The following is a 13,638-nucleotide window of genomic DNA, read 5'->3' as shown; positions in this document are numbered from 1 at the left end:
CATTAGAACCAACTGTAATAATTAACAAAGGAAAGCATAATTCCAACCTGATTGTGGCAGCTGATGACCCTGAAATATGCGAAATAAGGGATGTCCCCCATGCACCTGATGGAGGAAAATGCAAATGACTGTCCTCAACGCAAGACATGGGGATCACCAACAAACCTGTTGAAATTTTGTCATGGAACGTGGCGGGATGGCTAAGATGTCTTCATTCGTACATAGAGGTTCCTTTTTTCCAGAGAGACTTTGATATTATTTTATTGCAGGAAACGTGGATGGCAGAAACTCTTCTGCTGGACGGTTATTCCTCCTATAGTTTACCAGCAGTTCCAGGAAAAGGTCCAGGGAGGTTAAGGGGAGGCTTGGGCATTTTTATTTCCAATGCCCTTAAGGTTCAATGCGTGTTGAAACCCTCGCTGTCCCATTTAGCTATGGCTATATTGGTGAGATGGGATAGGGGAACCCTGATTATTATAAATGTATACCTCCCACCTCTAACAAAACAGACATCTATAGAAGAAAACTGGGCGTCACTAGACCAATTCATAATAAATCTTTCCCTGGAACACCCGGAAGCTCAAATCTTACTGGCAGGGGATTTCAATGCCCGTATGGGAATGAATGATGCCTTCTTAGCAAATAAATTTAATTCCCTACTAAATGAGCAGGAACAAGGCCAGAATGGACTTCCCTTCACAAGAGATTTTAAAGATTGTAAGGCAAACTTTGCCGGCCTATGTTTAGCTAAATTAGCAGGCAGAAGAGAGTTCCATATCCTAAATGGGGCATTCTATGGCGATCATCCAGGCGAATATACTTTTATGTCTGGGAATAGAATGAGCACTATTGATTATATGTTGGTATGCAATTCTCTATTACCTCTGATTAAAAATTTCCAAGTACTCCCATACTTGGAGGGTGACCATCTACCTCTATGTCTGCAGATAGCTCTCCCATTAAATCCTAACCAAAATGAGGTATGTTATACAACAAGGATAGGAATTATGGGGAAAAGAGTAAGGTGGGGTGGGGAATTGGATAAAAAAGTGAAAGAAATCTTAACTCCAGAAAATTTGCAGAAGCATGTGTTAGTGTTCACAGCTTTAGAGGAAAACCAAGACCCGTTAATAGTTTACCAAGATATAATCCAGGAGATTTACTCTATTATGACTGTGCCAGCAGGGAATAGATTACATCAGCATTATAGGAAAACAAAACGTTGGTTTGATTCTGAATGTGTCCAAGCAAAAAAAGAACTAAATCGTTTGTATTATCTTGCTATGAGGAGTAGCATAGAAAAAAGGGTAGAGACACAAAGTGCCCTAGTGAGCCATAAAAAAACCTATAAAGGCATTATTCAAAGGAAGAAGAAAGAGTATACTCGGAAACTATGGGAGGAACTTATACAGGCTGTAAAACTAAAAAATTCTGCGCTTTTTTGGAAATTAACAAAGATTGGGGGGTTTAAGATAGCCTCTCCCCTGGACATGTATATTCCGGCGGAAACATGGACTGTTTTCTTCCAGAATTTATATGATGACAATGTCCAACCCTCTTTTCCAGGTAACATAGAGAACTTCCCTCAGTGGCCACCAGTTAGTACGCAAGAAATAAAAGCCCATATAATGCAACTGGAAAATAGGAAGGCTCCAGGTATAGATGGCATACCAGCTGAGATGCTTAAAGAGAATGTAAATTGGTGGGCACAATTTCTGGCATCTTTTTTCACTTATGTTGATCAAACAGGCCGAATGCCAAAGCAGTGGGGGACAGCTATAGTTGTCCCTATTTTTAAAAAAGGCAATCGAAATAATCCCGCCAATTATAGGCCCATAAGTCTTTTAAATATAATAAGTAAGATCTATACAAGACATCTTTTAGAAAAACTAGAAATATGGATGGAACAAGAAGAAATTATTCCCCTAGAACAGGCTGGATTTAGGAAAGAAAGGTCGACAATCGAGCACTGCCTGATATTGCAACAGTTAATTGGGAAGTACTCTGCCAAAGGTACAACTGCTCTATATGCTGCTTTTATTGATTTAAAGGCAGCATTTGATTCCATTTCAAGGCAACGATTGTGGCAAAAACTAGCGGCTTCTAATATTGAAAAAAGGCTGCTATTTCTTATTCGTGGACTCCATGAAGAATCATTTCTTAGAGTGAGATGTAATATGCAGGGATTACTTACAGAACCAAAAAAAACTCAGAAGGGTGTAAGACAGGGTTGCCTTTTGGCCCCCATCCTATTTAACTACTATATCAGTGATATGGTGGAACATATGACTGATACTAAATTTCACCCCCCAAAGCTGGCTCTTCGCCATCTTTCAGTACTGCTATATGCAGACGATGTGGTACTGTTATCTAGAACACCTATTGGGTTGCAGAGAGCATTAGACAGCTTTGTTAAGTACTGCGAAAATGAACGGTTGGTAATAAACTTTGAAAAAACAAAAGTGATGGCATTTGGCAAAAAAGCCAAGAAGAGGTATTGGACTATGAAAGGGAAAAAAATAGAACAAGTAACAAAATTTACTTATTTGGGAATGGTAATTCAGAATACAGGTGCCTATACTGAACATTGTAATATGAGGGTGGAGAAAGCGGAGAAAACAATGTACACTATCCTGAGATTTTTTCGCTCTAAGGGGGCCTTCTATGTTCCGGCAGCACTGAAACTGTTCCAATACAAAGTGTTAACACAATTGCTCTATGGTATTAACCTGGGCATTTCGGCTAAAAAACTGAAGGCTCTCGAGAAAGTGCAATCTAAATTTCTTCGTAACGTTTTGCAGCTTCCGCCAGGTGTGTCAAATGCCCTTTTGCGTTTAGAAACTGGGCAAATGAGAATTGAGGCCAGAATTATGTTATCTTCGGCATATCAATGGCTAAGGATCCATAAAAACAAAAAAGGCCTCTTCCCTTTAATAACTCAAGACCCCTATAGGCCAAGGTGGCTGCAATTGGTCAGAAGCAACTTAGAAAGTATAGGATTCTCACTTGAAAACCTCTTGGCGCAGAGCTATGCCAAAGCAAAAAGTATTATCAAACAAAGAATCTGCGATATAGAGAGACAAAGGGATCTAGAACAGGCCCCCTCTTTTTTAGCATCTACTGAGACCAAATATGTTATGAGGACGGCCAAGTACTTTTTTTTATTTGGAGGTACCAGCCCACAGAAGAGCCTTTACGTTGGCTCGATGTGCAGCCATGCCCTCAAAGGTGCTAGAAGGGAAATATAGAAAAGTCCCGTATGAAGACCGACGCTGTCCTTGTGCTATGGGAGAGGTGGAGTCGATGACCCATATGTTTTTTCGATGCCCTTTCCACCAAGTACAGAGGAATAGGTTTGTTTCCCCGTTTGTAGTTAAACCAATGGCAGACGCGGATGAGGCATGTTTGGAGAAACTTTTGGTGGATGCAAGTCCAACTCTCTCTAGACAGATAGCCAAATTTTGCCATTATCTTGTGAAGTTCCATACTAAGAAACAAGAAACTGCATGTCTTGTATGACCTCTTGGAATTTTAGTTTATAAATGTTTTTATATACTCTGATTTAAAGGATTTATATAAATTGGAACTGACTTGAATTTTAAAATCGGTTAAATTATATTTTAGTTATCTTGGATTGTATAGGTGGGGAAATGTTCAAGTATTTTATGTTTTTTTAGGAGGGTATTTTATACTATCTTAGGTATTTTAGGAGGGTTTTATATGATGTGTTGTAGTTTTTATATTGGTCTATGACTGTAATAAAGTTCATTCATTCAACTCTGAAATGTTTCTTTGCCATCTATTAAATTGTTTACTGTCTTTCACAATCGGAATAGTTTGAAACAAATACATTATTCTTGTTAGAATATTCATTTTAATTGCGGCTATTCTACCCTACAGTGACTAATTAAGTTTATTCCACATTAACATATCTTCATTCATTTTACGCCATAGCTTCTCATAATTATTTTTGAACAAATCAATATTCTTCATTGTTATCTCCACACCCAAATATTTTACCTTGGAGGTAACTTCACAGCTCATTAGTCTCTGCAATTCTTGTTGCTTATTTATTTGCATATTTTTACATACAAGTTTTGATTTTTCGTTATTAATACAAAGTTCCGCCAACTCCCCATATTCTTGTATTTTGGCTGACAACAAAGGTGTGACTTGTATGGGGTTTTCATTTATAAACATTATATCATCTGCAAATGCTCTGTATTTGTAAGTAAATCCTTTTACTTTTAATCCTTCTATTTCTTTATCTTCTTGAATTTGCTTCAGTAATATTTCAAGAGTCATTATAAACAACAGTGGGGAAAGTGGACAACCTTGTCCTGTACCTTTACTAATTATCATGTCTTCTGTAAGATCAGCATTTATACATAGCCTTGCACGTTGTTCAGTATATATTGCTTTTATCATTCTTATAAAGCTTTCTCCCAGCTCCATTTTCTCCATTACTGCAAACATAAAATCCCAATTTAAATTGTTAAATGCTTTCTCTGCATCCGCAAAGAATAATGCTACTTCCCTTTCTGGATATCTATCATAATATTCTACAATATTTACAACAGTTCTGATATTGTCTCTTATTTGCCTTTTGGGAAGAAACCCCGCTTGATCCTCCTTCATAAAATTTATCAAATATTGTTTAAACTGTTCTGCCAAGATTCTTGTATATACTTTATAGTCATTATTTAATAATGAAATTGGTGTATAATTTTTTAGGTTCGTAACATCTCTATCTTTCTTTGGAATCAACGAAATAACAGCTTCCTCCCACGTATTTGGTATTTTCTTTTTTGTTCTTATCATATTCATCAATTTCTGAAGTTTTGGGATTAACTCCTCTTTGAGGGTTTTAAAAAATTAGCTGTAGCCCCTCACTTTATTGAAAACAAAGGGGAAGGGTCCAGACTCCAAAAAATCAGGAGCAAAGCTAAATTGGATGCCTAAATGTCAAGAAGCGTTCAATAAGCTTAAAAGACTGTTCACCAGTGTCTTGAGTCACCCCAATGAATTAAGACCTTTCATTGTGCAATGTGATGCTTCCGACGTCGCTGTCGGAGCCATCCTCATGCAAAGGGACGAGGAGGGGAGGTTGAAACCCTGTGCCTATATCTCTAAGAAATTTTCTCTGGAGCAAAGAAATTGGTTGGTGTGGGACAAAGAGGCTTTTGTGGTGACCTATGCTTTAAAAACCTGGAGGTCCTGGCTAGAGGGCACCAAGCTGTCATTTGAAATTTGGAACAACCACAAAAATTTGGAGGCACTCACTGGCCACCATAAACTCACTGAGAAGCAAATTAGGTGGGCGGGATTTTTCTCTAAATTCGATTTTGTACTGAAGCACATCCCAGGAACAAAAAATTTCTTGGCAGACGCCCTTTTGCACCTCCCTCAGCACAATAGTTAGAAAGAGGAGGTTGTGGACTTCCTGATCTCCCCCTCTCAAGTAGCCACCATGGTAACCACATGGTCCATATCAAGGCAGAATCTGCAGACAGAGAGGGGGGGGGAGAAACGGCTGGCCATCGAGACCGAAAATGAAGGGGAAGACCGGCCGGGCGAAGTGCAAAAGGGAGAGGATGGATTTTGGTATAAAGATGTCATACTCTATGTCCCTAAGAGCCTCTGCCCAGAGGTCCTGCAATTTTGCCATTCCGACAAGTTGGCCGGACACTTCAGGTATGTGAAGACACTGCACCTAATTAACCGGCGGTTCTGGTGGCCCTCTATGAAAAAGGACGTTTCTGAGTTTGTGGCTTCTTGCCCTATTTGCTTAATGGCTAAGAGAAGAGGGGGAAAGCCCCCTGGGTTGTTGAAGCCTCTGGAAACAGCTACACATCCTTGGTCCGTAGTATCAATGGATTTCATAGTCAAACTACCAGTCTCACAGGGGAAAACCGTAATTCTGGTAGTAGTAGACACCTTTTCCAAACAGGCACACTTCATTCCTTGTGCGCAATTGCCAACAGCTAAGAGGCTAGCTTATTTGTTCCACCATATTGTGAAACTTTACTCATTCCCCGATAAGATCATTAGTGACAGAGGCCCACAGTTCGTTGCCAACTTCTGGCGGGAGTTTTGCAAACTGATGGATATAGAACAGGGGTTGAGCTCAACATACCATCCCCAGACGGACAGACAGACGGAACGAATGAATGCGCTTTTAGAACAGTATTTACGGTGTTATGTGAACCACCAACAATTTAATTGGGTGGACTTCTTGCCGTTTGCCAAATATGGTTACAACAACAGTGTGCATAGCTCAACCAAAGCTTCCTCGTTTCAGATTGTGAATGGATACAAAGGCAAGCCTATCCCATTGTTGCTGGGGGGAGAGCGAGCCCAAGACCCCACCTCTTTCAAACAATGGTGGGGCAAATTGGAGGGAAGCTGGAAGGGAATCCAAGAGAATCTAGAACTGGCCAAGGAAGCTTACAAAAAACAATATGATAAATCCCATGTGCCCGTGTGGGATTTCAAAGTGGGTGATTCTGTGTTTGTGTCAAAAAAAAAACCTTCTGCTGAATTAGCCTTCAAAGAAGTTGGCTTATAGGTTTCTGGGTCCATTCAAAATAAAAAAGGGTAATCAATAAAGTGACAGTAGAACTGGAGATACCCAAGATGTTTGTCTTTCATTGCAGTCTTTTGCAAAGAGACCCAGGTGGTACTCCTTGGCACCCTCGACCAGCAGCTCCACAACCTATCCAGATTGGGAATCAGAGTCATCATGAAGTAGAAGAAATTGTAGATGCTAAAGTGAAATGTGGAGTTTTGTACTATCTGATTAAGTGGAAACATTTCCCTACCAGCCAGAATGAATGGGTGGCAGAACAAAATGTCTTAGGCCCTGATTTAGTAAACAAGTTCTATAAAGCATTCCCTCAAAAACCCTTATGTTGATGTTAAGGGGGGCAGTATTTCAAGCATGGTAGAATTCCACTGGTAATTGATTGTTTTAGGGTCCTCCATAAAGCTGGCCTGTGAAGTATCATGGAGGATCAAGGTCTATTAACTCTGTTATTCTTTCCCCCTCCCCCTTTTTGCTTTATTGCTTGTGAAATAGAAGTAGAGAGGAATGAAACTAACTTGAGAAAGAGTAATCAGCACTTTCCCATACATTCCTGTTAGGGAGTGTGGCACATCTGGGGAAAGCAAGGACGGAGTCCTGATAACACTATGAGAATGTAGACATTTATGATAGTTTATGTGTGAGAGCGCATCCCTTGCCCCCACCTTTTGGAATCCTTTTGAAGTATGCCTTAAAAGTATTGTATCAATGTATCTTTAGCATCACTCTCAAGAATCTGTTACACAGAAAGTATCGGTCTATTAATAAACGTAGTTTTGTATCAATTCGACTCGTCATTGAAACCGCATGCTTAACATTGGCATCCTGTACCTATGAAGAGGTGGAGTGGATTTAAGTGCCTCGAACATGGTGGTCAATCAGGGTTGGCCAAGGGTTTGCTATATAAAGCACCCCCACTTTTTCTAGTGTCTGACTGCTCTCCAACCTTTGTGAAAACTTTGCACCAAGAAGGAATTTTTGGAAGTTCTTCAAATTGGTAAGGATTGTACCTATTCTCACCTGCTTTGCACTGCCTTGACTAGCTTTGGTTAATACTAAAAATGTATGCTTTAGGGACTGAAAAGGTTCTCCAGCTTTGAGAAGAATAACGTTTGTTGCTGATATACTGTATATAGGCACAGAATCTTGCTGAATGCCTAAGGCATCTAAGGATGAAAGGAATTTGCTCAGTTCAGGGATCTGATGGCAACATCAAATGAACACAAAACATATGATATAGAGGAAGAGGGGTGTCACTTAACACCTCTTAACACAAGTTAGTATTCAGGCTCGAAACAGTGAGGCCCAACAACAATGCTGGACCAGGATTTGAACCAGATGGGGCTATCTAAAATGTAGGCAACCTGTTGTCAGTCATACTAAAATGGAAGGTTGCATTTAATTATAGCAGACTTTTTGGCAATTCATGTCATACTTTCATTCCAGGGTGCAAGAGAAAAAATAAAACCGGAACAGCAACTATTATATATAAGGTACTCACATCAACTTCAACCCTCAGCCATGATATCAAAATATAAAAAACAAGGTAGTTTCCTAAAGGCAATTTCTTTTGCACAGTGTTCTCTCTCACACACACACAGAGTTACACCTCTTCTCCTGCTTTCAAAAAAGAAAGAAAATGCCATTCAGTAATAGTTTATATGTAATTGTTGGCTGATTCTTACCATTTGCTGGATGTCAAAGGCTAGACTTTTAAAGGCCACTGATGATTTGTCTTGCAAAGCCAAGCTGAAAGATGCTCCAGACAGTATTGTGAATGTACCTTGGGCTGCATGACTGCTTCCACCTGATATAGATCAAAGGGAAAACATGCCTATTACAGCAAGGATAAATTTATTTCATTTTGCATTTTGTATAGCACTCTTTTTCATGTCTTATTTACTAGCTTAAAATGGATTCACAGAGGAGCAATTGAAGAAAATGTATTGTTTATTACCATATTATTAACCATGATCTCAAAATTTTATGGGACAGTTTACACCAGTCCTGGCGTTAGTGTTCAGTTTTGAATTGGCATAAATGGGAAAAAATGCTTCCTGTGGTGAGGCTGAACCAATATTTCCCCAGGTGTCTGTAAGCTTAACACAGAAGGGAATATTCATACCCCTGGCATGATATCCAAAGGCATTTTTGTCTTAACAGTGATCACAGGATTGGATGCTGCTAATTGAAGTCATTTTTGTTATTTGAATGGGACATCCTTGTCTCTCCTTTCCCACTTCAGAACAAGCTGATCACTGAAATTCTGCTTCTGAAGTAGAAAGGATAATCAGAAATAGAATTCAAAGGCATTTTATTTCACAAGAACTGCAGGACTGGATTATGCTAATGGAAGGCAGGATCAGACATCTGTAGCAGGAGAGGAGAATTGGCAAAATTGCTCCCTACCACAGGTCCAAGTAACTCTCTATCTCCCTCCCATTTATTTGTTTGTTTCCCACTGAAACTCAAGAGAGATTTCATAAAGTCAGTACAATCAACAGGATGAGATTTAATAAGCAATGTAATAAGTATAGAAACTGAAACAAGGTGTAAGTATTAAACATGACATGCTAAACAATGCAAGGAACAACAGAAACATAATGCAGTGAGATCAAGTTAATACATAGAGCAATAGGTAATATGTATTAATAGTATAACCCACAGCACTGTTCCCTTTATTGAAGAGCCTTTCTGAATCAATCTATTATAATACAACCCTATTTCCTATATAAAATGCCCTCCTGAACAGTTCTGTTTACAATTTTTTTAGAAAGCCAGAAGTGTGGAAACCTTTCTGACATCATCAGGTAGGCCATTCCACAGGGTGGGGGCTGCTACTGGGAATACTTGCATATGGCTCCTGCAGAAGGCCTTGTTCAGTTGAGCAAAATTGTCACAGTGGGACATAGAAGGAGAGGCAGTGATGCAGATAGGAGGGTCCAAGGCCACGATGGGCCAAGACCTTGAAGTGGAGTATCTGCATTATGGGTGTAATATGCATGCTCTGACTAGTTCCTGATAACAATTGATCTGTGGCATTCTACACTAACTGAAGTTTCCAAGTTGATTTTGAGGGAAGACCTATACAGGGTGCATTACTGTGGCATGGATCCAAGTAGGCAAAGTGGCTGAGGAGGGCATCTTTGGTGGCCATTTCTATAGTAAGTGGCTTCCCAGAAAACAAGGCAAAGCCAATTTATCTTAGCTGCAATTAGGCACTAGTTGTTGTGATACTAAACACAGTAAAGGTAAAGGTAGTCCCATGTGCAAGCACCAGTCGTTTTTCGACTCTGGGGTGACGTTGCTTTCATGGCAGACTTGTTATGGGGTGGTTTGCCATTGCCTTCCCCAGTCATCTACACTTTCCCCCCAGCTAGCTGGGTACTCATTTTACTGACCTCGGAAGGATGGAAGGCTGAGTCAACCTTGAGCAGGCTACCTGAACCCAGCTTCTGCCGGGATTGAACTCAGGTCGTGAGCAGAGCTTAGGACTGCAGTACTACAGCTTTACCACTCTGCAGCACAGGGCTCTTTACTGTTGTGATACTACTGCCTAAGTAAAGGAATATTAGTTGGATATGTTGTTGAAACATCCTCCAGTATGCATATGTTCATTATCCTGCTTTTAGTTCGCAGTCCTAAGCTCTGTTCACAACCTGAGTTTGTGGGTTTTCAGGTAGCTGGGTTTTCAGGTAGCCAGCTTGAGGTTGACTCAGACCTTCCATCCTTCCGAGGTCGGTAAAATGAGTACCCAGCTTGCTGGGGGGAAAGTGTAGATGACTGGGGTGGCAATGGCAAACCACCCCGTAAAAAGTCTGCCGTGAAAACGTTGTGAGAGCAATGTTACCCCAGAGTCGAAAACGACTGGTACTTGCGCAGGGGACCTTCCCTTTCCTATTTTCCTCTAGTTTTACTATTTCATTTTTTCTTTGTACATTATATCTCTCATTCATTCATACTTGTTGCAATGAGAAACATGTTTTTGTCTGTAACCTTTTCACCATCCAACTGATTAAATTTGTACATTGTAGCCTTCAGTCACAGGATTTCCATTATAAATTTCAGGAATTGACTTTTCTTTTCTCTGTTTTTCTCTCTCTTAAAATAACCTCCTTACCTCTGATTACATGTGACCAGGAGGTTGCCTGTGGGAAATAACACTCGGGGAGGGAGATTTTTAATTGAGAAAATGGTCTAGTGAGTCCCTATCCTCAGCAAAGTGAACTTGCATTATGATGTTTGGAAACACAAACCTAAGAGTACAGTTAGGGTTGGTGGGGGGGGGAGTTTTATGTTTAACTCTGTTGACTGGTAAATGTCCCTGTATACCCCCTAGTGGTTCATTCTTACCTCCCCCTGTCTATCTGTTAATGCAGCCAACTGGGCTCACCCAAATGTTTTGGACAGGGCACTGAAAGCCATGACTGGTTGGTTGAGGCAGAGTCAGCTGAAATTGAATGCAATGAAGATGGAAGTTCTATATCTGAGCCATGGGGGTCTGGGATCAAGAATTCATCTCCCAACTCTTGAAGGGCACCATTGACACCAGCATCTAGGATGAAGAGCCTAGGGGTGATCCTGGATGCCTCACTTTCTATGGAGGCCCAGGTCACCACAGTTGCCAGATCAGTCTTTTATCATCTGATGTTGGTCTGGTAACTGGTTCCTTATTTCACCCTCAGTACATGGCTACAGTGATCAAAGCAATGGTCACTTACAGGCTGGATTACTGTAACTTGCTGTATGCAGGGCTGCCCTTGAACCTAACCCAGATACTGCATCTAGAACAAAATGTAGGGGCATGTCTACTTACTGTGACATCTGTGCAGGTGCACAGCTGGTGTTGTACCAATCACACTGGATGCCAATTGAGTACCATATTTTGTTCAAGGTTCTGGTAATGACCTTCAAAGCCCCATGTAACCAGGGACCAACACACCTATGGGGCCATCTCTCCTCATATATGCCCCGAAGAGCTTTACAATCAGCACACCATCATCTTGTGGTTGTTCCTGACCCCGAAGATATCTTACTAGCCTTAACAAGGGCCAGGACTTTTTCTGCCCTGGCCCCGTCCTGGTGGAACAGGATCCTACTTGAAATCAGGGCCCTATGGGACTTATTACAGTTCCTCAAGGCCTGTAAAACAGCTGTTCACCAGGCCTTGGGCTGAGGCAATGGATGTCAAATCCATCTCAGCCTCCTGTCCTTGCACATTTCACACTGCTTGTGGCTGCTCATGGTGTTCATTGTGATGTGACTTGCCCTGCCCAAAGTTATCAACAGATCATTATCAGTATCTACCACTGTTAAATCAGCTTCTTCCAGGAGGTAATAAGTACTGTCTGAATTTTTATCATCTTGTTTTGATTTGAATGTAACTCTGGATTTATGTTATCATTTTAATTTGCTTAAATTATTGTTCGTTTAATGTGTAAATTTATTCTGTATCAATCAATATGTTGTAACCTGCCCTGAGCCTACTTGTGGGGGAGGGGAAGATATAAATCTAAATAAATAAATAAATAATATATGGACACTAAGACAGAAAACTAGGCACCAATGTGATAAATATATCTGAGTGTTTTGAATATAACCAATTCTCATTAATTTTTCAATTCAACACATTAAAACAAAGGGTTTTTTTTTAAGTTGATAGCTGAATGAACATCCCCACTGGCCAGGGGGCAATGGCTAGGCAATACCAAAGCAATCTTTTCCCCCACTTTTATTGATGTTGTCTAATTAAAATCATGTTTCAGAGGCTAGCATTGTAATTTCTGTTCACTATTTTAATGGTGGGTTTTTTCCCCCAATGTAGCAGTTCATACTCTTGGCAGCAAACATGAAAAATAATTAAAACAGTTAAGGCAACATAAGTTTTACCACAGAGCTCACAGAATTCCTTACCTTGCTGAGTTGTCTCAGTTAAGAGCCACAGAAGTGTCAATAATCCAGTGGAAACACATATCAAAATTATGAAGAGAACAGCAAATAGAATTTCATAATTATTAAGAGTACTGTTCTTCATTATTGACTTTCTCAGTTTCATTTCAGCCTAGAAATAGTTACTAAGAGTTGTCACCAGATGCACTAAAGAATGACAAGAACAGTGATTAGTGTGGACAGATATTTATATACCAGAGATGCTTAGAAATTAAATAGAACTTTAGTCTTCATTTACACAAAGCAATTTCATCCCATTCAACTGTGCCATCCCGTACAGGGTTCTCTGAAATAATATTTTCATGGGAAGCAAATACGTATTCTTTTAAAAAGATAATATTTTCAAGATAAAATATGTACACAAGAAACACCCAAGGTTGTAAATGTTAATTATCAGTTCTGCATTATTATTATTCCATTTATCTGTCACCAGTGACATTAAACAACATTAAACATTGCTTCTTACAGTTGCTTGGCTTATAACTTCCTGCAAATACTCAGGCACATATCAATTTACCTTTGCATCAACAAAAAATAAGATCAAAGTTCTAGATTTATGGAATCTAGTGGCAGTCTGTATTGAAAGATCATTTTTAACAGATGCTGGAAACATCTCTGCCTCATTAAACATTATGAAGGCTGATGTGTGTACATGCATGTATGTGCAGTTGCTCAATATGAGCTAAAGACATATGGGCACCTGATATGGAAACCCTAAATAGTAGCTTTTCCCACCACATATTGTGCATAAAATATTTATGTCAGGATTCAAAGGGCTTCACATGAGCTGCAATGAGGATTTTCAGATCCTCTTCCTCTCACAGTTCTTTGCACCTGTTTTCCAAGCCCTTCTGGAGCTCCATCAAACACAGTATGAAAAGCTGTCATTAGGAGATAGTATATGTGCATTTTAGTGATGCACAGATCCAGAGATGCAGAAGCAGAGACATAAATGAACTCAATACAGTTTTACTTATGCAAGACCTTGTGTTCAACACCTAGAGCTTTCTGACCTATATATGACCATGCCCAAAAATTGATAGCACTGATCTTTTGCAAGAAGAAATGTAAATGGGGATACAATAAGTTTAATGTAGTAGAAATGA

The 13,638-nt window shown here is 39.9% G+C and overlaps 1 protein-coding gene across 1 annotated transcript in view; it reads right to left on the bottom strand.

The window, feature by feature from the left end:
* Window positions 1–12,638, bottom strand: part of TMPRSS15 (transmembrane serine protease 15) — a 158,409-nt gene extending 145,771 nt beyond the window's left edge. Inside the window, exons 1-2 of the mRNA XM_060235273.1 lie at window positions 12,497–12,638; window positions 8,269–8,390 (exon numbers count right to left, since the gene is read on the bottom strand). Coding sequence (XP_060091256.1) covers window positions 8,269–8,390; window positions 12,497–12,638 — 264 coding nt within the window. The remainder of the gene's footprint in view (window positions 1–8,268; window positions 8,391–12,496) is intronic.
* Window positions 12,639–13,638: the final 1,000 nt, after the last annotated feature.

This window comes from Heteronotia binoei, chromosome 3, assembly GCF_032191835.1.
Source record: "Heteronotia binoei isolate CCM8104 ecotype False Entrance Well chromosome 3, APGP_CSIRO_Hbin_v1, whole genome shotgun sequence".
NCBI lineage: Eukaryota > Metazoa > Chordata > Lepidosauria > Squamata > Gekkonidae > Heteronotia > Heteronotia binoei.
This window is presented reverse-complemented; position numbering and strand designations above follow the sequence as displayed.